The sequence below is a fragment of the Takifugu rubripes genome, chromosome 8, assembly GCF_901000725.2.
Source record: "Takifugu rubripes chromosome 8, fTakRub1.2, whole genome shotgun sequence".
Taxonomy (NCBI): Eukaryota; Metazoa; Chordata; class Actinopteri; order Tetraodontiformes; family Tetraodontidae; genus Takifugu; species Takifugu rubripes.
In genome coordinates, this window is record NC_042292.1 from 10,278,314 (window position 1) to 10,303,167 (window position 24,854).

The following is a 24,854-nucleotide window of genomic DNA, read 5'->3' on the forward strand; positions in this document are numbered from 1 at the left end:
GATTGGTCAGCGCAAGTGTCAGTCACTTGTTGGAGGAGGGGCTAAAACGGCACGCCCTCTCTGGTTCCATTGTCAACACTCAGAGGGCAGCGTTATTGTTTTGGTTATTTTATGATGGAAAAAGAGGAAAACGGCAAAGGTAAGAGAGTTTGGGCTTTCATAAACTTTACTGTCCGTCTGCTTTCATTCACATGCGGCTGTGGAATGTTCTGGTGGTTAGCTTCTTTTGACTGATGTGTTCTCATGTCTGGATTATTAGCTTTTATAATCCATTTATGTGTTTTCAGACATGCAGGCCTGTTTATGCACATTCTTTGTGCTTTGTACTTTCCCCCCACTATTAAAAACCCCTCAGCGTTGTAAAATGATGCTATATGTATGTGGCATTCAAAATAGACTTTCTTTCTTCAGATGATGCTAGTTGTGTTTAGCATCTATTCTTTCATGTTTTCTGCTGACCCAGAAGCACGTGACTGTGCTGATTTAAGAATGGAATAAAACTGTTTCTACAAAAAATGGTGAGTGTCGGTGATGGGGTGACTGTAGCAAAGGAGCATGTGGCACATAGGGAGGAGGAGGAGGAGGAGGAGGAAGGACTGGCTAATTGGCCAGCGTATCCAATTGGGCCCCTGGATGGAGACTGGAGGCTGCTCCAGCATCATCCTTAACCCTGCAGGAGGGTGGGGAGGAGGGAGTTCCACTCCAGCTGGGGTGCCAGATGGTTGTTAGCTCCATTTATCATTTTGTCTGGTCACCTAGTAATAATGTGTAGACAGTTATTTTACTGATCCTAGAACAGTTGAGGAAGAAAGTGTCTCCAAAAAGGTCAAGCTCCTGTCTGATTCTAGAGTGGAGCTGGAAGAGGGGTGCTGGTGTGTGTGAGTGTGTGTTTGTGTGTGTGTGTGTGTGTGTATGAGAAGGGGAGAGAGCGATAAAGAAAGGAATCCGATTAATCTGACCAAAAAAAGCAACACTGTACAAAGAATGAGACTCGAGATGATTTCTCTGGAGAATGTGATGACTGTAAATAAACACTGTTTCAATTTCATTTTCAATAAAATCTCTGTTCTGAGAGTTGGCTAGTAAAAATAAAGCATGATGGTGTGCGCTCACACCCTTCACCAGCTCAATCTTTTGTTTTAATCTTCAGTGATGAGGGTGTATACTTTCTCCCCGGGATTTCCTTTTCCTCAACTCACAATGGAGAATAACAGGAAGGAAGTCCTGCCTGGAGCCTCCTCAGATGGACAAAGACTCAAAAGCACCAGTGCAAAGGGATCAATCAGATTCAAACATTTGTGTTGGCCTCTTCTGAAGATCTAATCTGATGTGAACTGATATAGCCTGTCCTAACATAGTCTAATCGAAACTGATCTAATCTAATCTGATCCAAGTAAGATAATTTGATCAGATCTCATTTTGAACTAAACTTTTTTGTAATGTAATCTGATAAAAATCTCATCTGATTTTATCTACTCTAATCTGATTTGATGTAATATTAGCTAATTGTTTATATTCCAATCTGTTCTAATCTGAGTTTACTTAATCTGGTGTGATTTAATCTAATTTGATCTAATCTGAAATAATTTAATCCTATGTGACCTAATCTAATCTGATTTAATCTAATCTGAACAAATATAATCTCATCTCATGGTGTCTAGATAATGTAATTTACTGCTTTACTAATATAATATAATCTGTAATCTGTGGTCATCTATGGTCAGACACAGGAAATGTTACAGGAAATGGTGATCAGATGTTAGAATGCCACCTGACATTTGACACTATCCCAGTTTTTGATGACCTTTGACCCACAGACATCACAGATTTGTCTATTTGAAACACGTGACCTTCATGTTTGTCCTCCTTCCTGTGATGAAGCTTCCTGCTGTGTCTCAGGTGTTTGCCTGCAGGTGAGGAGGAATCATGTGTGTGTGTGTGTGTGTGTGTGTGTGTGTGTGTGTGTGTGTGTGTGTGTGTGTGTGTGTGCGTGCGTGTGTGCGTGTGTGTGTGTGTGTGTGTGTGTGCGTGTGTGTGTGTGTGTGTGTGTGTGTTTGAGACCACCCGGTGCTCTCTACCTGTCAGTGCTTGTGAGGAGGGTGAAGACACGCCTGATCACAATGGTCACGCCACGCTGCACTGCTCGCATGCTGGATGTCGTGTCAGGACATGGCTAACAGCTAACACAGCAGCAGCTAAGCTGTTAGCAGCGCTTCCACTGGGCCTGCCTGGGTGATGGAGGGGATCAGTCAGGTACAAGGGTGCAAGATGGCTCAGAGGTTTGCAGGTGTTGGAGAGGATGTTAAAGTTGATGTGCTGCTGTATGGGGAGCCAGTGAAGAGGATGTAGGATAGAGTGGTTGTGGGTGAGAAACCAGGCAGAGGAGTTCTAAACAAACTGTAGTTTTTGGAGGACAGTGGAAGGGAGGACAGAGAGGAAGCTGCTGCAGTAATGTAGTCTGGAAGTGCTGAAGGTGCGGATGAGTGTCTCATTGGCCGAGGAGGAGGGGTGGGGGTGGAGACGTGCGATACTACGGAGATGGAATGATGTGAGTGATGGCTTTGGTGGAGATATCCAGCTGTGTATCATGAAGATGGAGAAGGAAGTGGGTGATCTGACCAAGTGGGGACATGTATGGGATTAAAAGATTGGGACCGAGCACCAAGCCTTGAGGGACTCCTTGTCAGATGGAGATTTGGTGGAATCTGTCAGACAGGTAGAAGGTGAACGAGGAGCGTGTGGAGTTGGTGATGCCAATAGATGGAGCGATTGGTATGGAAAGCTGCACAGAGTTTGAGGAGGGGGAGAATGGGGAGGGAGCTGCTTAGAGGAGAGTAGCAGGTCATCTGTGACTTTAAGTAGGGCTGTTTCAGTGCTATGACTTCAAAAGACCAGATTGAGGTGAGGTCCTTGAACGCATCACAATACCAGTTTCCTGCCAGGGCTGACAGCTGTAGCTCCCGTCTTTGCTGGAAAGGTTAAATCTCATCGAAGACACCCTTCACTCCTCAGTCTGATGATATCTTCTTCATATTGTTGTTCTGAGTTAGATTAATATTCCCATTTGAGCTCATTTAGCTTCTGGTGTTTACCAGTGTCTCCAGCTCAGTGACAGCTTGTTGAGCTGTAAAAAAAATATAAAAAAATCGAGTCGTTTTGAAAGACCCTTCTCTGATTTTTTAATTCTGACGTAAAGCATCTCAGCATGCTGAAGTTCCATCACAGAGCTGACTGGATACCAGTACAGATCCTGGTCTGGCCTGTGAGTCTTTTCATTTCTGTTGTTTGTTTTTGGACAGAGAGGTTGTTCCTTCATCCAGAGAGAAGAAAACCCCCCGAAAGCTGCAGGATTCAATTTCCTGTGCTGAAGCAGGTTTGACCTGTCGTTACAGCCCGATTGGAGATCAGATCTGTTTATTAAGCCTGCAGTAAAAAAAAAAGTCTGCTGACACGAAGGAGGTTTTGTTCTGTCTTTCCTTTCTTGTTTTCACCTCCTCTCGTTGTTGTGGTGTTCAGCAAAGAACATCAGGTGTTGCTCCAGCACAGATCGATGGAGGTTTGCCTTCACACTGGAGTCCCTCCACAAACACAAACACATAAACACAACCGGCCCGGAGGTGTCAACATCACAACTAAAGACGTGGGAGGTTTGTCATCAGTAGATCCTCAAGGAGTCCTGTGAACCAGGACATCACATCCTCTGTCCAGGATACCCAGTTTGAGCTAGCCTCACCATGATCTGGCTTCTGAATGCGGCAGCATGACTTTTCTTGTGCTCTTGTTGTACGACATGGTGTTGGCAGACAGGCTCATGAACGCCATCATTTTTTCTCTCATGACATCATCATCTTCTCTGGAAGACCCTCCTTTTTCCCTCCCGTTGCAGACTGAGCTTGAGGGCTCAGGATTGAATGTCACTGAGACCACGGAGTGTGGGTTTTATATTTGTGTAAGTGTTGCATTTCCCACCCATGTGAATTCTGCTTTCCTCTATATTCGCAGCTTTGAAACAGCATGTTATCCTTAGCTAACCTGCTTCCTGTTGTGACACAAGACAAATGATTTCAGCCTCAACTAGCAGTGTTGATTTTTGAGTCCTGGAAAAAAAATCATAATTAGCATAATGCAACATAGCATTGGTATACTACTATAGCCATCAAATATTTCAGTAATTGGATATTCTACTGAAAACTCCTTCGAGTAAGTGATTAAAAAAGACGTGGAAAAGACGACCCTTCGGCAGGGGAGGGTGGCCGCGACTACTTTGTACAGGACAACACAAATTTGGTGAACAAATTTGAGGCTCGAGTAGAACAAAATGATTTTGAAATTCCACCTGGACACACGTCCTCTTTAAAAGAGGTGGTGGATCCAAGGGAAGAAGTCTGATTGCCCTACACATGAGGAAACACCGCCATTACTGCAACGCCCCTCAGTTCTTACACCTTCCCGCTCCTTACTGAACATTTTCACTTCCTTCTCCATCTTCATTTGCATGAGTGACATATCAAATGTCGTCGATGTGAAACACTCTGCCTAAATTCAAATAAACAATTACTTGAGGCAACGAAAATTTCCGTGATTATTTATTTTTAATTGCTGTCCTTGAATTACCCGAGGAATAGTTTCACTAGCTTCAACTACCGTAATTTCCGGACTATAGAGCGCACCTGATTATAAGCCTCATAATCTAATTTTAGAAAGAAAATCAATTTTGTACTTATACAAGCCGCACCGGATTTTAAGCCGCAGGTATCCCACGTAGTAATATGAAAAATTTGATCGAAAACATTCAGTACAGTACCGTAAGAGACGAGTCACTGACGAGTGACAAACAGACAGGTAAGAAACAACAGCCACTCTTTGCACTTGTGCGTTTATACAGAGACCTTGAATCCAAATTTTATCACATCAGGATTTTTTAACTTTTAATTTAATCCACTTAGCAACATAAATATATTCTACCGGTAAATGCTTTTTTTTCTAACGGTGTCTGTAATGCAGCTACCTTAAAATATACGTTTGTATCAGCTACACACAAATTAGGTTGTTTATGCTTTTTTACTCAAACAATGAACAATCTAAAACTCCCCGATGGCCCACTTCTAAAATCTTCTATTTTCATGCACTTGCTTTTGCCTTCCGTCTGATTTGTACAGTGGAAACACCGCGGCCGCCTGCTCTCTCTGTGTTGACCCAGTCTTCCAGGAAGTTTTCAAGCTCGGGCCACCTGCGATGTTTACGTCTAAAAGCTTTTGTCGTCTTTTTGCTTTGGATCAGTTCTTTATGCGGGCGTCTCCACCTTCTCGCCATTGATTACCGTAATGCCAAGATTACGTGCGCCAGCTCGATTTCCTTCTTCAACCGCCAGAGTGATCGCTTTTAACTTAAAAGTCGCATCATATGCTTTTCTTCTAGTATTTTCCATGTTGATGAGGGTTAGTAAAAATTACTGATTCACAATAGTTGTGATAGTGCGCCACGAAAAAAACATAAATAAGTCACACTGTAGAATAAGCTGCAGTGGTTAAAGTGTAGAAAAAAAGTAGCGGCTTATAGTCCAGAAATTACGGTAGTTGGGGATGAACCAGATAGCCATGTGCACGAACCTGAGGAGAACTAACATAAAGTGTTAATGAGTCGCATTTGTACAGACACACTCGCCCTATACAAGGCGCTTGGACTGTAACCCCCCTCTCAAGCGGATCCTGGATACTTTCTTGGTCCGATGAAGTCATCTCAGCTCTTCCATCCACGTGGTTGGAACATATGGATCCTATATAACACTGATTTATAATCCTTGCTGCTCTGGGCAAGAAAAACCTCTCCAGATGTGCTTCTATCAGCATTAACTGCTGACCAGGACGGAACCATTTTTATTAATCGGAGCTCTGACATCACAGATATCAGTCAGAAAATCTAAACTGGGGGTGTCATACAAGGACCCACAATTGACGAATAACAAGTTCTCCTCGTGATGTTCGACTGAACAGAAATGCAGCTCCATCTGTAGTCCATAATGTCTTCACACCTGAATCATAAACACACCTCTGGAGGTCTGTCCTGCTGTCTTCTGATTGACCTTCTTCTCTGAGCTCTCCAACGAACTGCTCTCAGATGGTGGCTCACGGTCACGTGCTGCAGGTTCGGGTTGGAGACGGACTCCTTCTGGTTTGCGTTTGCGTTCCACCACCCTTATTTAAGTAGAGGTTTGAAGGGGATATCTGAAGGCTCCAGGCAGTGTGGAGAACCTTTTTTTTTTACCACGTCGAAGCCATTACAAGCCAATTCTAAAGTAAACCAATTCATCTGAGGGAACTTCAAAGTAGGAAAAGGGCTTCAATTTCACATTTTGGATCACCTTCTGTTTCACGTTAGCATGTAATACACGGTAACATAACACACAATTAGACACAATGCTACAGACACAGTGGTACAGACACAATGCTACAGACACAGTGGTACAGACACAGTGGTACAGACACAGTGGTACAGAGTCAAACACCACGGTTCAGAGTGGCAGGCTGTCTGTGCAGCAGCTACAGTGACTCAGACAGCATGGGAGGATGATGATGACCTCTTCATCTCCCGATGACAGCGCTGACGGCTACTCCTCAGATTTCAGCAGTTCCAGCTGGGCCTGGACCTCAGCGCTGTGGAATGTTCATTGTTTTCTGCAGAAGGTCGTGAAAGCGAGCTGCACAGATAATAATGAAACTGTGTTTAGCTCAGATGATCTGCTGAGACCTTCTCCAAGAGTTCCTCTGAATATTCTGTGAGTGTGGAAAAGGATCCGCTTCATTCCTGACCTCATTTCCAGCACCGGCCTGCGTGTGTTTGGCTCAGTTTGGATGTGGGCCACTGCTGCATATGCTGCAGTTCTCTCACAGACGGATCGGATTATGCAACAGAGGAACACGTGGGCTTGCAGAAGACCTCAGCAGATCCTTGGACGTTAATCCTCCGTCGGTTGATTCCAGGAGATTTCACTCACATCTCCTGCTGTGGACAGAGAACACTCCTCCGCCATGCAGAGCTGTTATAGAGCAGGAGCACGATCGGGTTCTTGCTGCCCTGACAGGTTCTGAGCAGAACTCCACAGCCAGTTGTGTCACCACATCGCTGTCCAACCATCAGATTTATGATGAAATAACAGTTCAAGAGAACAGAGCTTATCCTAAACCTACTGAAGTTATCATTAAAATGAATACAGCTAAAACAGAGTTTGGCTTATTTCTCTTTGGATTTGGGGGTGTATTTACGTTACAGCCTTTGTAATATTCTATTACACTGGAATTAAATACAATCATAAAGCTTTTATGATGATGGACGGATCATGGCGCCCTGAGAAGGAGCAGGAAAAGAGTGCTATCATGATTTGTCATCACATTTGTGGTGTCCACTTTTAATATAACACCTCTAATAATAATGACTATAATCAAGAGCTATCACCAGTGTGGTCGGGAGATGTTTGTGGAGCCTTCCCTGACCTCTGACCTCTGGAACGTGCACAAAGGCCATGTGATCAGAGGTTTGCTTGCGAGTTAGAATCTGTGAAAATTCACCATTCTGAAGGTGTGGCCCCCTTTGAGGAAGGTGAGCCGAGGCTCTTCTTCAGCTCCCTGCAGGGGAGGAAAGTGCAACATGGCTTTGGGCAGGCTGAGTCAGCCTCTCCCCCATCCTCCCCCATCCTCCCCCATCCTGCTGCCCCAGTGACAGATGGGATATTGAACTAAGGCTACTGCCCCTTGGGATGTGACGCGGGGAAGGGGGGCGCAAGGTAATGGTGTGTAATTATGAAGACTAGCCTCCCCTCAGTGATGTTCCTGTTTGGGTCTGTGAGCTTTAAAACATGCTTCTGAGTCCTCCCTCCAGAAGAACATGACTTGTGAATGACTGCTGAACTTTAGTCTTTATCTGTTGTCAGAGTTCAAACCTTCCACAGGTCCTGCCTCGGGTTAAATTACAGGAAGGAAAAGTCAGATCCATGTTGAAGTCAGCACATTTGTCAAATGACTCCAATATTTACATGGTTTACTGTTTATATGATTCAATGATACACATTAAATCATATAAACAGAGTCCAGAATGAGCTGACCCCCTTACAGCCAGAAGAATATCTTAAATGGATAGTTCATAAAAACCATAATTTACCAGCTCTAAAAGTGGATCTTCACACAAACCTCACTGGATAATGGAATTCATCCTTCAAATGTTTACCCACTATATGATAGATTGGTTTTGTCTATGCGCCACAGACGTGGAATTTCCTTTTGTCCGACTGTCTGTAAATGCAGCGTCAGTGGGTGAGAGCAGCGGGACGGAGAAGAGAGGAGGAGGAGTGAGAGAAAGGGGGAAAGAAGGACTCGCAGAGGAAAAGACAGTTGTTTTAGTGTTCAAAAAACCAAAAAGTGAAGTTATCCAGGGTCAGAGAGGTGCCGGGGAGCCGCTGGACAGTCGACCGCTCCTGGGTGTCCCTGCTCGGATTGTATGACTTTGGGTGGACGATGCGGAGCGAGCCCGTTCTCTTCACTTCCAACAGGGGTGAGTGGCCTTTATGCTCCGTCTGACCAGGAAAACTCCCTGGAATCTGGACAATGCAAACGCCTTGACTTTCCTAGCTGAGTTGGAAAGTCCATCTGAGCCGTCATTGTCTGCAGTTTGTGCTCGTCTCTCCTCCACACGCACGCTCATAAAACAGCCATCTACGGCTTTTTCTGCTAAATCTGCGCTTCTTTGTTGGGGAATGGACATTTTACTCTTTTTTTTATTTATTCAGAAACATAAAGTCTGTCCGTCAGGGTTCCTTCCAAAGCTGCTGACCTTTGCGTAAACTTCGGATTTGCTGTGTGTTTTTTTTGGTTCGCGTCTTAATGTTTCAGCTGGGGAATAAATGATTTAATTGTGACGTGTCCGCGCGCGCACGGCCACGCGCGCTGAGGAGAAAATCGATTCCCCCCCCCTCGCGATAATGCCTTTGTAATCGGTCACGCCAAACTTTTTTTTTCTTTAATAGATCTTTGCAGAAAGTGAGCCGAGGCACAAAAAGGAGAGCGTGGATCAAATGTGGGTGTGGCCAATAGGCGCGGGGGCGTGGCCAGAGCTGGCTCCTGACGGTGTTATTAAGGTTGTGGTCGGTTTTCAGATGTCTGTGGACTTGATTCAGTCCTCTGGCACCCTACCGAGGCTTCGTGCAGACATGTTAAGCTGAGCTTCACGCTTTAGGAGCAATGGAGATGTTTAATGGCCTTGACAGCACCGAGCTCGCTCACCTTTGTCCTCATTACCTGTAAAAATTCTGCTCTTTCGCTCGGTTAAAGCTTTGAAATATGAGCACATTATCAGGACTGAGATGTTGGCGAAGGAGATGAATGTTTTCTGAATGACAGCGTTGAGCCTCTCAGTGTTCCCACTTGCCTTTTGGGCAGATTTAAACATCCTCCTTTAATTATGATGGATCTACCTGGACTCTGGGATGTCTGATGAGGTGGGAATCTTCTGGCATCTGCTGAGTTAGCAGTTAGTTTCTCCCTGAGGGTCTTCAGGTGTGTTAGTAATACTGATGAACCAGTGTCTGGACCTCCAGACGCAGGTGACTTCATAACACAGTCACCTCACACACATCAGGTGAACTTTGTGTCTTCACAAGAAGGTGTGGTAAAGGAAGGCAGATCTTTGTTGCAACTGCACTGATCTCAGATCATCATGGATCACAGACCACGGATGAAGGGATACCAGATTATGGATTGTACATAGCAGGACTGGGTGGGACTGTATGGATCACTGATGATGGGCTGTGCAGACAGGACCTGGGTGGGACTGCATAGATCTTGGATCACTAATCATGGACCGTGCAGAGCAGGACTGGGTTGGACTGAACACACCAGGGATCATGGCCTCCACAGCTCCCATGTCCTCACCAGTGCAAAAGCTGTCACACCAAGATGGCCACCAGTTCCGGTCTGATGGGAGAATGCAGGCTCCCCATTGTTCCCAGTAGAAGATAAAGGCCCTCTAGTGGAGCTCCATCATCTTATTGTGTACCATCCACATCTTCTAGCCCTGTGGTTTTACATAGAACAACCTTTAATTATCTTTAAAGGCAACACCAAAGGGATCTTCCAAACATCATCTGTGTGTTAGCTGATGATGGAGGGCCGTTTGACCCTCCTACTTTCCTGGCTCCTCAGAACTTCTGTAAACCTCCATCATCACCATTCCTTTCTTCAGGTTCTCTGATGGATGCTTGCGGTCGGGGAGAACATCTGGAAGCAGGCGAAACCACCTGTGCTGTTTGATAGCAGCCAGTCGGCCTCTGTGATGTTGGGCTGGCATGTCCAACAGAACGAGACAAACCTCATAATTACAGAGCCGGGCCATGAGAGCATAGCTAGACAGCCTGTCTTTAAACTCGTGCCGAACAACTCTCTCTCTCTCTCCAGGCTGCACTTATCAAACCTCTGTGATTGGCCCACTTTCACCAGCAGACCCACACAGAAGCTGCATCCAGCCTGTCAGTGGTCTGGACCAGAACATTTGGACTGTTTTAGTGTGGAAGAGACAAATATGCTGTAGAGTCACAGCCCTAACCCCATAACCCAAACCCTTCCCCTCGCTCTAACTTCCCCCAGAACTCTAATTTTACAGCATGATAAACCAATACAGCACCTGTTTGGGTCAAGATGGTCCTGGCCCTAACCCTGGACCCCTGAGCTAGGGAAAACTGCCTCTGAACAGGAAGAAACCTATGGAAGAACCACGCTCTGGAGGTTGGTTCCTCTGTTTCCTATGAGGATAATCCTGGTTTAGACACCTGGGGCACAAACACAGGAGAGAGGATGAGGAAGATGTTTGGAAACATCAGCCCTTCGCTCTGAGGACGGGAGTGAGTACAGGGTCCAGGTGGCCAAGTCGTTGGGTCTGTCCTGTGTTTGTGTTAGACCAGAGGATACTGTAACAGTGATGATGACCACTATAACCCAACGGGGTTACGGCTGTAACCCCCCGTCCTCCGCTGTCACACACACACATATAAAACACCTCTTCCTTATCTGAGTGTGTGTGTGGGTGTGTGTGTGGGTGTGCGTGTGTGTGTGTGTGCGACAGCCTCCCTGCTAAGTGATGAAGACAGATGTGACCTGACGTTCACCCTCCTCCCTCATTGGGGGGAAGTAGATTTGGTGATGGGCTGCCCTGGCATCTGGACCAGGGCGCCGCAGATGTGCGATCTGTGAATCACGATGCACATCTCTGAAGCCTGGTACGTGCACGTGACAGTCTCAAAGGTTGTCTCTTGACCACACGACTGATGTTAAAGACACTGCTGCTAAAGCAGCCAGAGATCTCGTGTGATCACAGGTGATCCAGGAAAACGAAGAGGGAGAGGCAGCACACGATGCAATATAAGTTCAATATGTACGATTTTGGGCCCCGGCCGATTTCAGAGGAAAATATTGGGACATATTCCCTCTGAAAACACCTCAGGCCACAGGTATTTACCATCCTTGGTGGAGAAGGGGACAAAGACTGGGACAAAAAACAGTCCAATTATCTTTATCTGTAAACCAGAAACCTGAAACACACACATATGTCAGTATGTGTCATTCTGGGCAGAGGGCTGAAGCCACGCCTCCTCCTCCTCCTCCTCCTCCTCCTCCTCCTCCTCCTCCTCCTCCTCCTCCTCCTCCCACTCGTGGGATCTTGAGTTCCCCGTTAATGCCTCAGCGGTGAAGCCGGCTGTGTTCTGAGACGCCGACGTGCGTGTGTGTTGCGATCCCTGGGTTTGAGTGTGCGCTTGTATCATTATTTTCTTGGGAGATCTTCCCCCTGATTGGTCAGCACCTCTGACGTGGGGCGGACGCCAGCGTTACCCCTCAACAGCGCGTCACAGATCTGAAGGTGGGGGAGTGCGTGGCGAGGGTTGGAGTGTCAGGCCGCGGTCCGTGAAGGAGGTGTAAAGAAACAGGAGCGAGCAGGCAAGAGAAAGGGGGTGGGGCACCTTTCTGGTGCCCCCGGGCCTTGTTGGAGGGTGGTCCTCCGTGTTTGCTGGAGGCTTTAATGGCGTTTTCGCGGCGGAGGGAAAGTTTTGCACAGGTTGCACAAAGCTCCAGGAAATGGAGCAGTAAAGTGAGCCGGGCTGTTCTGGAAACAGGAGGGGCCAGAATGGTGCGGGATCTGCGCGAGGGAGCAGAGTTACAGATGTTCTCTCAACATCTGCCACGGCGAGGAGTCACCAGGGTCCCGCGCTCTTCCTGCAGTTTAGCTAATGAAGCTAACCCCTAACCCTGTCGCTCCGCAAGAGCCCACCGCGAGCTACCCATCCCTGGGTTTGTGTTTGTAACACACAGCGCACACACACAGCACACACACACTGTAACACACACAGTGCACACACAGCGCACACACAGACAAGACATGGCAACCCTGCAGCGTTGGAGAGGAGCCTGTTACAGCGTCCTACCTGTATTGACCCACCTTTGAAGCACCGACCTGATCCTGAATCAGTTGTTCAGCGCTGCGTCGGTCCACATTCGTCAGACATGTTTGGACTGAAACCGAGGTGCATCCAGCTGCTGACGCTGGTTTTATCCCAGCCGTGTTACCTGAGGGTTCCTCACCTGTCAGAAGGTGCCGACTCAGCAAGCCAAGGCTCGGTTTCCCGAACATTGAGCTGAAATCTTGCCTCTTTCTCTTTCCTTGTCAGTTGAGGATCACCTTTGTTGTTGCTCCCTCACACACTTTAGCGTAAACAAGCAAATGCTGGCGGCCACACCGATGCCGAGCAGGACAGCGTAACGTAGCTTTCTGTGGAATTTGTGAAGTGGACAGTGTTTTGAAAAATATGCTGTCTTTAGATGAGTAAGGTCCTTAATGATCAAGTTCTCAGGACAAATATTTTGTGCGTCTCCATGCTGACATAGAGGTGAGGAATGCGGCCCACAGGCTGTGTTGTAGTACCGCACTGGCCTGCAGGGGGCGCGCTGTGCGACAGAGGGAGCGCGACGCCTGCGCCGGGGTTTCTCGTGCGCATGCTCAGCGTCAGGGTTAGGAGATGATTGTGATAGAGCCCCTATAAACAAAGTTGGCAGGTCATACAGGTGCAGCCCGGATCTGCAGCTGGGTTCCAGTATGATCTTCACCTCAGATCCGATCACCTGGCGGTGGCACAAGCGCTGATCTCCAGATTGGGAGGGTTTTGCTAAGCGTGGAGCCTTTGAGCCCTGGAGGGGGAGTATGACCCGCCCTGATGACCTATCCCTGCAGCGTTGTCTTCTCTCAGAGCTGAAAGTTCTGGTCTGGTGGATCCGATGGATCCATTCCTTTGTCTGCTTTGATCTCGGCTTGTTTCCTGCTAATATAAGAGGACGTGTTCGTGCCTGACACCTGTGTCTGTGTTTGTGTGTCCGCTGCAGCGATGGAGGAGCTGCTGTGCGAGCTTCGTCTCTTCCTGGACCTGTTGGACAGGGAGTACCTGAGTGCCGGGGTCCGAGAGAGGAAGCTGCACCTCTCCAACATCCTCCACAGAGTCCTGTCGGAGAGAGGTGAGGGTCCAGGTTCCGAGCTTCTCCGTCTGTAAAACGTTTGCATTCTGAACCGTGTCTGCTTGTGCGAGCGCATTCTTCCTCATTTCCTGTATAAAGATGGAAAATGTTTTTCATTTGGGTCTCATCCCTCCGTCTTAGAGCCCTCATTCAAGCCGGAGACACCGAGTGGTCTGCCGGCCCCTCCCCAGATGCCCCTTCCTGAGATTCCTCAGCCCTGGCTGGTAAGTCCTTAAACACCATAATCCCTCCTGGTTTTGTGCAGCTTGTGTTGTTTCGGACGATGTGATTATGAGAGAAGGATGTGAGCTCAGATGAATTCAGACCCGAGGCGGGTCGCCGTGGCGCCAGAATGTCATCCCTGGTTCTGGAGGAAGATATAAAAAGGCAGATGTGCTAAGCGTCACTAGGCAAGTGGTTAGAACTCCACAAAGGCTGCAATGAGATGGTTTTGCCCAGCAGTTTGCTCGTTACCTCTCTTCCTGATCCCTGATTGGCTAAAGCTAGCACATGCTAACCTGTTTTTGGCTGAAAAAGCTGCTAAAGAAAAGCGTTCGCAAACCGAGTGAACCGAGTTCTGGTGAAACGACTTTTTAGGTGACGTGGCAGACATGCAAATACATTTCTTTTTAAATCAACACAGACACAAAGTTTGAGCTTCTACCATATATACAACAACCTAGCATTAGTAGAGCTCCACGCGCATGTGTGTGATGTCCTAGCCCTTTACAGCTCGTAGTTAAAGTCCACAGCATCGCCCCAACAGTCCGTGATGACACCTCTGCTATTGCAATAACACGGTGCTTTCTCCTCATCATACAAATGATACCACCTGTTTTATGGGACCTGCTCCAGGAGTGCTGTGAGCACATGATGAATAAAGGGGATGGGGCTCGCAGAGGCTCAGCCAGACCCTGTAGATCTGGTTTGGTGATGTGGTTTCACAATGATGTTAGCAGCACAGCTAACGGACTTGCACCAGCATTCATTCTGCATCTGTTCTTCATGGACGTGTGGGCCGTGACACCTTCCAACACCAGCAAAGACAAGACGCAGATGTTGATACGGTGTCCTTAGTGGTGGTATGATCATTCATTTAATTCACTTCAGTTCGTTTTTCTCTACATGGTGTCTGTAAGAATCAAAATGGTCTCTAGGCCCTCTACAGAAACCCAAGGTCTGACCCCCCAACAGGCAACAGTGGCAAGGAAAGACTCCCTTTTAACAGGAAGAAACCTTGAGCAGGACCTAGCGCATTCAGGAAGACCCTCAGTGTGATGGACAGCTTGGTCAATAGAACCAAGTACGTTGTTACATATCAGGGAACTACGTAGCCAGAACATTTTTAGTTTCTTATGAAAGGTGAATGAAGGTGGGAGGTGTTCTGAAGGACTGGAGCTGGTTCAGCAGCATGACGGGGGGGAGCCTGGATCGACTGTGTCTGCAGAACTCTGTCAGTGGACCTGGCCTGGAGCTGCTAAACACCACCATCTTCGTCACGGATGCCAACAGAGCAGCCATTGGAAAAGTGACGCATCACAACAGGAGTGTTAAACCCCAGCAGCTGATGCACCAACCTGGCCATATTCAGGAGACACACACACACACACACACACACACGCACGCACACACACACACACACACACACACACACAGAGAAGAAATCTGACACTAATCTGAAGATAATAAAGTGTTATCAAATCCCTCTGAAGTGTTGAAATATGAGGTGAATTTTCTACCTTCCTGTACTTTGGATGGATGGATGGATGGATGGATGGATGGATGAATGGATGGATGGATGAATGGATGAATGGATGGATGGATGGATGGGTGGGTGGATGCTAACAGACTGTTTTAGGCACTTTTCTTGCTGAGGTATTAATGATTCCCATCTGTGTTGATCCTGCAGAAGCCCCCGTCCATGCCCCGCCCACACCCCTCTCCATGCCCCGCCCACACCCCTCTCCATGCCCCGCCCACCCACCCATTTGCCCTCCCTCTGGTGCTGTGCTGTGCAGACATGTCTGCATCTTGACTGCGATGTTGGCGTGTATCCACCCAGTCTGACTCCCTGTGTGGACTTCATTTCCTCCTGTCCTGGTCCCAAATCCTTCCTGTCTGCGTCCACTCTAAACGTGTCCCCGCTTGTGTCCCTCATACCTGTGTGGTGTTCTAGTGAGTGAGGTCACAACATGCTGCGCTGGAACCTTTCCCAAACTAGAGTGAGCGGTCGCGCTCATTGACGTCGGAGACATGCAGCGTCCATGTGTCTGCTGTCCGGTGTGTCCCAGCGTGTCCCGGCCGATATGTTTCCCTTCCCAGCGGGGCTCCCGCTCTTTCAGGCTTTTTGCATCCAACCATTTTCAGTTCAGAACTTTTGAGAGACTTGAGCAAGTTTATAAAAAAAACAGACCCGGCTGCTGGTAAGGTTCTGGAAAACCCCCACTGTTAAACTGGGCCATGAATGGAAAACCCATTTCCCATCTTTTATTTGCTCACTAGAGCATTTTTGACCCTTCTGAAAATGAAGCAGTCTGTTCGGGCCTGTAAAGAACACGAAACCATCACTGGTCCCCACCAGCGCCTGCCAACACCGTCTCACGCTGCAGCAGGGGAGGGAAACCTTTGGAAAACCTGACCTGAGGTCAGTCCAGGATGGAGACAGGACACATGGACGTGTGCGCAGTTCTTGGTCAGTTCCTGGTGTGTTCCAGGTCAGTTCCTGGTGTGTTACAGGTCAGTTCCAGGACAGTTCCTGGTGTGTTCCAGGTCTGTTCCAGGACAGTTCCAGGTCAGTTCCTGGTGTGTTCCAGGTCAGTTCCTGGTGTGTTCCAGGTCAGTTCCTGGTGTTTTCCAGGTCTGTTCCAGGTCAGTTCCTGGTGTGTTCCAGGTCTGTTCCAGGTCAGTTCCTGGTGTGTTCCAGGTCAGTTCCTGGTGTGTTACAGGTCTGTTCCAGGTCAGTTCCTGGTGTGTTCCGGGTCAGTTCCTGGTGTGTTCCAGGTCTGTTCCAGGTCAGTTCCTGGTGTGTTCCAGGTCAGTTCCTGGTGTGTTACAGGTCTGTTCCAGGTCAGTTCCTGATGTGTTCCAGGTCTGTTCCAGGTCAGTTCCTGGTGTGTTACAGGTCTGTTCCAGGTCAGTTCCTGGTGTGTTCCAGGTCAGTTCCTGGTGTGTTACAGGTCTGTTCCAGGTCAGTTCTTGGTCAGTTCCTGGCCTGTTTTGAGTGCATCCAGATCAGAATGTGTGCCAGTCTGATATTTCGATGTATTTATGGGTCGCTTTACTTCCTGACTGCTATGACTGTGTGTTAGCGTGTTAGCGGTGTAATTTCACTGACAGAAAACAGTGGATTGTGTGTCCACCCCCCCCACCCCCCCCCCCCCCCCCCCCCCCCCAGGCCTGGAGAGTTTGGTGTTCCGGTCTATCCCTGCCAAGAATGAAGTTGTTTCCTGTGAAGGATGTGAGATAAGGTTTGTTGTGATGAAGGAGGGACGGCCATGATGATGAGGAGGAGCCACGACTGGGGGGCTATGAGGAGTCGATAGGAGTCGGAGAGATGGGATGGAGGGAATGACAGAGGTTTAATGATGGAGGCCAGTGTTGGTCTGTCTGTGACTGTCTGAAAGTGCAAACATAATCCAGACTGAGCCTGTTGATTCATAATTTCACCGCCTGGATGAGGCGTCGTGCTAAACAACTCCAGTGTAACCCAGCAAAGGATGAAGCCTGTCCCACGGCCGCTGATGTCAGAGCGGTGCTGGAGCCTGATTGGTCAGAGCGGTGCTGGAGCCTGATTGGTCAGAGCGGTGGTCGTCGGTGCAGCCTGGTCATGGTGCGAACAGGCGTTCTCAACTTTACAGCCTGACACTTGTTAGCTTGTTAATCTTAAAATCTGCTCAGCAGTGTCAGTCGCGGCTTCGGCTCTGGTCTTGGTTCTGCGGGTCTCCGTGATTCACTCGGTCCTCTACCGTCACACAGCTGAAGGCGCCACAGCCTTCCTCCTCTTTGACCTTTGACCTGAGTGAATGGTTGATCAGCAGTGACGGGGAGAGCTCGGCAGACGTGGGGTAATGCTGCATGCTGCTGAAGCTGTGATGTGGCTCCTGGGACCAGGCTAAAACCACCACACGGGCCATCTGGTTAGCATGTTTGTAGATGGACAAAAATGATCAACAAAGACAAAAAGAGACAGATCCTGGGACCAGACCACCGAGTGGAGGAACCGGCTGGGTGGGACCACCCCCGCGTCTGACTTCCAGTACACGAATGCATCTCATAAACGTGTGTGTGTGTGTTTATGTGTGTGTGTGTGCAGCCTCCGAACAGCGGCCCTCCGCCTCTGCCCAGCTCCTCCCTACCTGAAGGTTACTACGAAGAGGCGGTTCCTTTAGGTCCTGGAAAAGCTCCAGAATACATCACCTCCCGTGAGTGCCTCCCAACACACACGCAACGCACTTGATAGCACGGATGCTAATTTCATGCTCATGCTTTCTGGTGTTTGTCAAATCCTCAGACTACGACTCGGACGCCATGAGCAGCTCCTACGAGTCCTACGATGAAGAAGAGGAGGACGGCAAAGGTCAGAAGATGCGTCACCAGTGGCCGTCAGAGGAGGCGTCCATGGACTTGGTGAAGGACGCTCGGATCTGCGCCTTCCTGCTGCGTAAGAAGCGCTTCGGCCAGTGGACCAAACTGCTGTGTGTCATCAAAGACAACAAGCTGCTGGTGAGGCCCCGACCAGCGTCTGAGGTTAGCGGTCCGACACCAGGCTAACAATGTCTCCCGCGTCTTCAGTGTTACAAGTCCTCCAAAGACCACACCCCCCAGATGGAGCTGATCTTGTCTGGGTGCAGCGTCACGCACGTCCCCAAAGACGGCAAGAAGAAGAAGCACGAGCTGAAGATCGTCCACCAGGGGGCAGACCCTCTGGTGCTAGCCGTGCAGAGCAAAGAGCAGGCCGAGGAGTGGCTCAAGGTAACGGGGCGAGCGGTCATGTGGCGCCACTGCCGTCGTGGTTTTCTAAATCAGATGGGCTTGCTAGCGGCTAGCACTGTCTTAGCACTGGGGCGCAGCGAGGCACTTCCCTGACGACTTGCAGCAGCTCGTGTCAGTTCTTGGAAACACTGGCGCTGTTATTTCATTTCCCTTAAGTTTCAACTCTGTTCCCAGCCACCAGGAACCAGAGCTGAAAGCACTTTAGCCTCCTCATGCTAATTAGCCAGTGTTTATTGATCGACCGGAGCAGGTGACCTTGAGGTATTTGCAGGCGTCCTCAATCAGACCTGTGAAAATATACAACATGTATCACCCCAGCCTCAATAACAGCTGCACCCACTGTTGCCGGGAGACCTGGTTTGTGGATTTAGTCGGGTTTCAGGATATTGGAAGCAGACTAAAGTTCCATCACGTGCATCTGGGTCAGCTGAGCCCACTAAATGTTCTATGGTACATCTGTATCAGGAGAAACCCCTGATCAGAAGGTCCACGAGGTGCTCTAAAGGCTTCACGTCTCACAGAAGACAGTTCCTCCAAACGTTCTCCTGCAGAACATCCGCGCGAGGGTTCTTCTCCTGATCAGCTCCATTCTGCTGATTTCTGGAGAACTGCAGCGCTGTTTCCCACAGACGCCTGAAGGTTGCGTCCAAAGATGCTCGCGTCTGAGTGTACGTCGATGCAGCGCCGTGGCGTCGCTCGTCTGTGCGCGGCGCTACCGCCACATTCCAGGACGGATCTGTGGAGGCATTCCTGGTCCAAAGTGCGATGAGGTCACCCCGTCTGAGCCCTGCAGATCTCGTCTGCGGGCCCTGAAGGGCTCCGTGGTCGAGGCTCTAATGCGTGCAGCAGACGGCTCCGCCCCCTTCTGTCAGCGTGTGCTCCCTCTTTGGGCTCTGAGCCGGATCCATCGGAGGATCTTTTAATGGCGGCGCCCAAGCGGAGCTGCGGGCGTCCACCCTCCCTCCGACCTGTGGCACCGAGTCTGTTCCTGTGCTGACGGTGCTAATTGTGCGTTTCATGCTCAGGTGATGAAAGAAGTTTGCGTTAATGGGAACGTGGATCTGGACCGAGTTGGATCTGGATCCCCGGTTCACAAACCTGAGCTGGAAAAGGTAAATTCTCCCGACGCGCCCCAACATTAGGTTCAATTGACCCCGTCGAGGTAGAATAAACATCGATGATTGAGAATTAAAGTGATCATTAGATATAATATATGTTTTTAACAGTTCAGCAACCAATTTTACATACTTGTGATTGCAAAAGGAGGGAATTTATCCAGCTGTGTCAGTGCGCGAGCGCGCACCGCCCCCTAGTGGTCGGGAGTAATAACTAAAAATCTTTATGAAAGAGTTAATGTTCGACAGCTGTTCTTGCCTGTTGTCTTCATCTGGGCTCATTGTTTGCATGTGTGTGTGTGTGCGTGTGTGTGTGTGTGCGTGCACGCTTCCCGTCCTGCCAGAAGGCTTCATGTGACAGGCCCAGCTCTGACGGCGAGCTGACTCATGAGAACGGACACAGCGACTGTAAGGACCAAGGTGAGAACCTCACGCTTCTTTTTTTTTTATTTCTGCTGCTGCGGCCTCCAGCCAATCAGATCACACCTCTGTGGGGCGTTTGTGGGGCGCCGGGCGCGCACGAGAACGTCCTGATCCGCTGAAGTCTTTCAAACAAACAGCAGTGAGGATCAGAGCGTCTGGACCTTGTTTCCAGAGTTCTCTTCAGTCTACCCAGCCGGACCCTGAAGCAGAACCGGGGTCACGGATCCGTCAAACTCCGTCTGTAATCCGTGCTTGTGTCTCAGGAAAAGGAAAGAAGAGCTCCAAGTCGGAGCAGAAGAGCGGGACAGTGGGGAAGGGGGCAGGCAAGACCATCACGAAGATCATCGGCCTGGGGAAGAAGAAGCCGTCGGTGGACGAGCAGACGTCGTCGGCGGAGGAGGACGTGCCCACGTGTGGTGAGAACAGAGACCGCCGTCTTGGTCTGAGTGGACGTGGGCGGCGGACTGATGCGTGTCTGACCTCGCTAAGGTTACCTTAACGTCCTGTCCAACAACCGCTGGCGGGAGCGCTGGTGCCGCCTGAAGGACAACCAGCTGCTGCTCCACAAAGACCGAGACGACCTGAAGAGCCACATCGCCTCGCTGCCCCTGCGCGGCTGCGAGGTCAGCCCCGGCCTCGACCACAAGCACCCGTTTGCCTTCCGCCTGCTGCGTAACGGCCAGGAGGTGGCGGTGCTGGAGGTGAGCTTCTCCAGTGTCCTGTTCCTGGAGCTCTGGAGCTCAGCTCTGGTCTGGATCTCAGCTCTGGTCTGGTCTGGTCCTCAGCTCAGCCCTGGTCTGGTCCTCAGCTCAGCTCTGGAGCTCAGCCCTGGTCTGGTCCTCAGCCCTGGTCTGGTCTGGTCCTCAGCTCAGCCCTGGTCTGGTCCTCAGCTCAGCTCTGGAGCTCAGCCCTGGTCTGGATCTCAGCTCTGGTCTGGATCTCAGCTCAGGATCTCAGCCCTGGTCTGGTCCTCAGCTCTGGATCTCAGCTATGGTCTGGTCCTCAGCTCTGGATCTCAGCCCTGGTCTGGATCTCAGCTCAGCTCTGGATCTCAGCTCTGGTCAGGTCCTCAGCTCTGGATCTCAGCTCTGGTCAGGTCCTCAGCTCTGGATCTCAGTTCTGGTCTGGTTCTCAGTTCTGATTCTCAGGTCTGGGCTGGATTAAACCGGTATGATTGTCTCTCTGCAGGCGTCCTCCTCAGAGGCGATGGGGCGGTGGTTGGGGGTCTTACTGGCTGAGACCGGCTCCACCACTGATCCAGCCACGCTGCACTACGACTACATCGACGTGGAGACAACAGCCAACATCATCCAGCTGGCCAAGCAGTCCTTCTGGTGAGGGGGTCGCAGCTTCTGTTGTTGCTGTTGTTCTGTTTGGCTGCTGTCTCAAAGTGACGTTCCTCCCCGCAGCTTCACCAGCAAGCGCGCTGTGTCTCCAAACCCTTACCTGGACAACCCGGTCAACGGCTACGCCTGTCCCACTGGGATGGCCCTGCACTATGATGATGTGCCCATTAATGGGACGGTGAGAACAGAACCCCGATTAGCATCATTCGTGCAGACACTGATCCTTTATTTACTGGTTATGTATGTTCCAAACGCACCCTGAGCTACCAGATGCTACACCCTATGCTAGGCTAACTTGCCTCTGTTGTGGCCTCTCTTTCTCTGCTTTTTTCTCTCCTTTCTTCCTGCTTGCATGCTGACCTGCTCTAACCCAAGAACCTGGAGGCGCTAAACTCCAGCTCCAACACTGGGGGGCGCCAGCTGAAAGAGCCGTTACACTATGAGAACACTGACGTGTATGAGAACGTGCCTTCACCTGAGCTGGCTGCTCGCTGTCCTGCAAAACCACCTCCTTCTTCTTCTTCTTCTTCTGTTTGCTCTAACAGTCACTACAAAACACCTCAAGGCTCTAAAGTCTCCTCTAAGTTTCTGTCTGAGGACACCAAAGTGAAGAACGCAGTGAAGGTGATGGATGGATGGATGGATGGATGGATGGATGGATGGATGGGTGGGTGGATGGATGGATGAATAGATGGGTGGATGGGTGGGTGGATGGATGGATGGATGGATGGGTGGGTGGGCGGATGGATGGGTGGATGGATGGATGGGTGGGTGGATGGATGGATGGATGAATAGATGGATGCATGGATGGGTGGATGGATGGATGGGTGGGTGGATGGATGGGTGGGTGGATGGATGGGTGGGTGGATGGATGGGTGGGTGGATGCATGGAAGGTGGATGGATGGATGGGTGGGTGGGTGGATGGATGAGTGGATGGATGGGTGGATGGATGGGTGGGTGGATGGATGGATGGATGAGTGGATGGATGGATGGGTGGGTGGATGGATGGATGGATGAGTGGATGGATGGATGGGTGGGTGGATGAGTGGATGGATGGATGGGTGGGTGGATGGATGGATGGATGAGTGGATGGATGGATGGGTGGGTGGATGAGTGGATGGATGGATGGGTGGGTGGATGGATGGATGGATGAATAGATGGATGCATGGATGGGTGGATGGGTGGATGGATGGGTGGGTGGGTGGATGGATGGATGGATGGGTGGGTGGATGGATGCATGGAAGGTGGATGGATGGATGGATGGATGGGTGGGTGGGTGGATGGATGGGTGCCACCGTTCCAGTGGGCGGGGTCTAATTCAGCCCCGCCTTTGTGCCGTGTGTGGAACATCCCACATGTGTGGTCTTTAACCAGGTGGTAGATGATGCTCTGCTGGCTTCAGACTGTTGATTTACCTGCAGTTTCTTTATCTTCTTCTTTGATCTTCCAATCAGGTGAAGGGATCAAAGGGATTGACCAACGGGTTGTCGTGGAAACAGAAGGTGGATCCAAAGAAGCAGGTGAAAAAGAGCGCGGTGAACGTGATGAACGGTACGGGCTCGCTCAAACGCAACGGCTCCGGTACGTAACCCGATGTTCAGATTAGCCGCGATGCTACCTCCTGAGCGGCAGACCCAGCTCAGCTGATTCCTGCTGCAGACGCAGACCAGTGCAAGTACGGGAAGAACCGCGTGGAGGCGGACGCCAGGCGGCTGCAGTGCAAAGAGGAAGAGCTGATGAAGAGGAAGCAGGAGATCCGGAGCCACCTGAGCCAGCTGAAGAAGGACAGGAGGGACATGAAAGCAGCTCTGGAAACCTCCACAGGTGAGTCCCGCTCCGACCCCAGCAGGGAGCGTCACCCTGTCATGTGACCGGCCCGTCCGTGTCGTCCAGGAAAACGTTCCCACGCTTTGCTGGCGGAGCGGCTGAAGAAGACGGAGGAGGAGTGCAAACAGAAGGAGGAGGAGTGCGTGAACCTGGAGCTGGAGCTGACCGAGGTGAAGGAGAACCTGAAGAAAGCTCTGAGTGGAGGCGTCACCCTGGGCCTGACCATCCAGCCCAAATCCGGATCCTCGGGCCTCCAGGTCAGCCGCCGTCCTGTCCTCCTCCTCCTCTTCTTCTCTCATGGTCCATCAGCTCACGCCGCCATCTGTCGCTCTGTGTCTGCAGTCGCCCGCCGTGTCGCGGCGGACTCTCGAGTCCTCGCCGTTTTCCAGCTGCGACACCAGCGACACGGAGTCGTGCTCCCTGCCCGTCAACAGCGCCTCGCTGCTCCGCCGGCAGCCGCCCGGCCAGAAGCCCTCGGCGGTGCGGGGACACGTCCTGAGGAAGGCCAAGGTCAGATCTGGGTCACGGTTCTGGCGCGTCACATGACCTTCAGCCAGTTTAGCTGCTGTCCAAGACGGTCTCTATGAGCTGTCCCACTAAAACTCTGTGTGTGTGTGTGTGTGTGTGTGTGTGTGTGTGTGTGTGTGTTGCAGGAATGGGAGCAGAAGAACGGCACATAAACTCCTCCGTCTCCATGTTTTCACTCTTTTACGTCAAACAAATTGTACATATTTATTTAAACGTCTCCATCCAGCCTTTGAGGAGGACGCGGGTCACGTGACCAGATCCCGCCGGCGCCGCGTCAGCAGACGTTTGTCTTTTAGTTCCCACCTGCAGGATTTGAGACGGTGGAAGCGCCGCTATTTATTTGTAAATGTTTAAAGGAGCTTGTCTTTATTTATGTGGACGTATTTAAGCGTCGGCGCCCCCCGTGGTCAACGCGCACGCCGGCCCTCAGTGATGACATCATCGCTGCCTCTGCCCTTCAGACACACCGGCGTTCAGGATGACTCGGGAGTTCTGGCCCGATCCGAAACACCACACGGGGGGAAAGTTGTGGGCTGGACAAAAGCATCAGCAGAACAAGACATTTGACACCCTCCCCCCGGGAGGAACAGCAGAGTTCTACCCCTGGGGGGGGCAGCAGAGCTCCACCCCTGGGTGGACAGCAGAGTTCTACCCCTGGGGGGGGCAGCAGAGCTCCACCCAACAACAGAAGGGGACATTGGAGCTCCAAATCTGGACACTGAATCCTCTGGTCCACCCACCCACAGTAGAACTAGCATGTTACAATGGGGGAGTTCTGGTGCCCAAGCGGGGACCTGCTGTACATAGTTTGGGTTGTGGGGGGGGGGGGGGTAAGAAGGGGGGTTTACAGATCCAGTCTTTTGTTTTTGCACCTTATACTTTTGCTTCTCTTGTATTCTCCGACAGTCTCCGCTTTGGTGACACCTGTACAGAAATAAACCTGTTGACAAGTTGGCGCGTCCTGTTTCAGTGATGTTGAACCAGAACACAAACCCACCATCAAAGGTGGGCCGACCTGCGTTGGGCCGACCCGCGTTGGGACGTCCCGCACCGACGCGCTAATTAAGAGCAGCATCGTTGA

At 50.3% G+C, this 24,854-nt stretch overlaps 1 protein-coding gene across 3 annotated transcripts; it reads left to right on the forward strand.

The window, feature by feature from the left end:
* afap1 (actin filament associated protein 1) lies at positions 1 to 24,725 on the forward strand. 3 transcript variants are annotated; one of them, XM_029840315.1, is made up of 18 exons: positions 1 to 139; positions 13,413 to 13,541; positions 13,683 to 13,765; positions 17,854 to 17,962; positions 18,052 to 18,263; positions 18,333 to 18,512; positions 19,559 to 19,645; positions 19,993 to 20,068; positions 20,335 to 20,487; positions 20,561 to 20,772; positions 21,260 to 21,405; positions 21,481 to 21,595; positions 21,793 to 22,041; positions 22,873 to 22,999; positions 23,078 to 23,242; positions 23,312 to 23,502; positions 23,588 to 23,755; positions 23,899 to 24,725. In XM_029840315.1, the coding sequence occupies exons 1-18, from the start codon at positions 112 to 114 to the stop codon at positions 23,923 to 23,925; spliced, it is 2,457 nt and encodes an 818-aa protein (XP_029696175.1). In that variant the 5' UTR covers positions 1 to 111; the 3' UTR covers positions 23,926 to 24,725. The 3 variants fall into 3 exon arrangements, with proteins under 3 accessions (XP_029696175.1, XP_029696173.1, XP_011604766.2); XM_029840313.1 differs by lacking the exon at positions 1 to 139 and adding an exon at positions 8,301 to 8,544; XM_011606464.2 differs by lacking the exons at positions 1 to 139; positions 21,793 to 22,041 and adding an exon at positions 8,303 to 8,544.
* Positions 24,726 to 24,854: the final 129 nt, after the last annotated feature.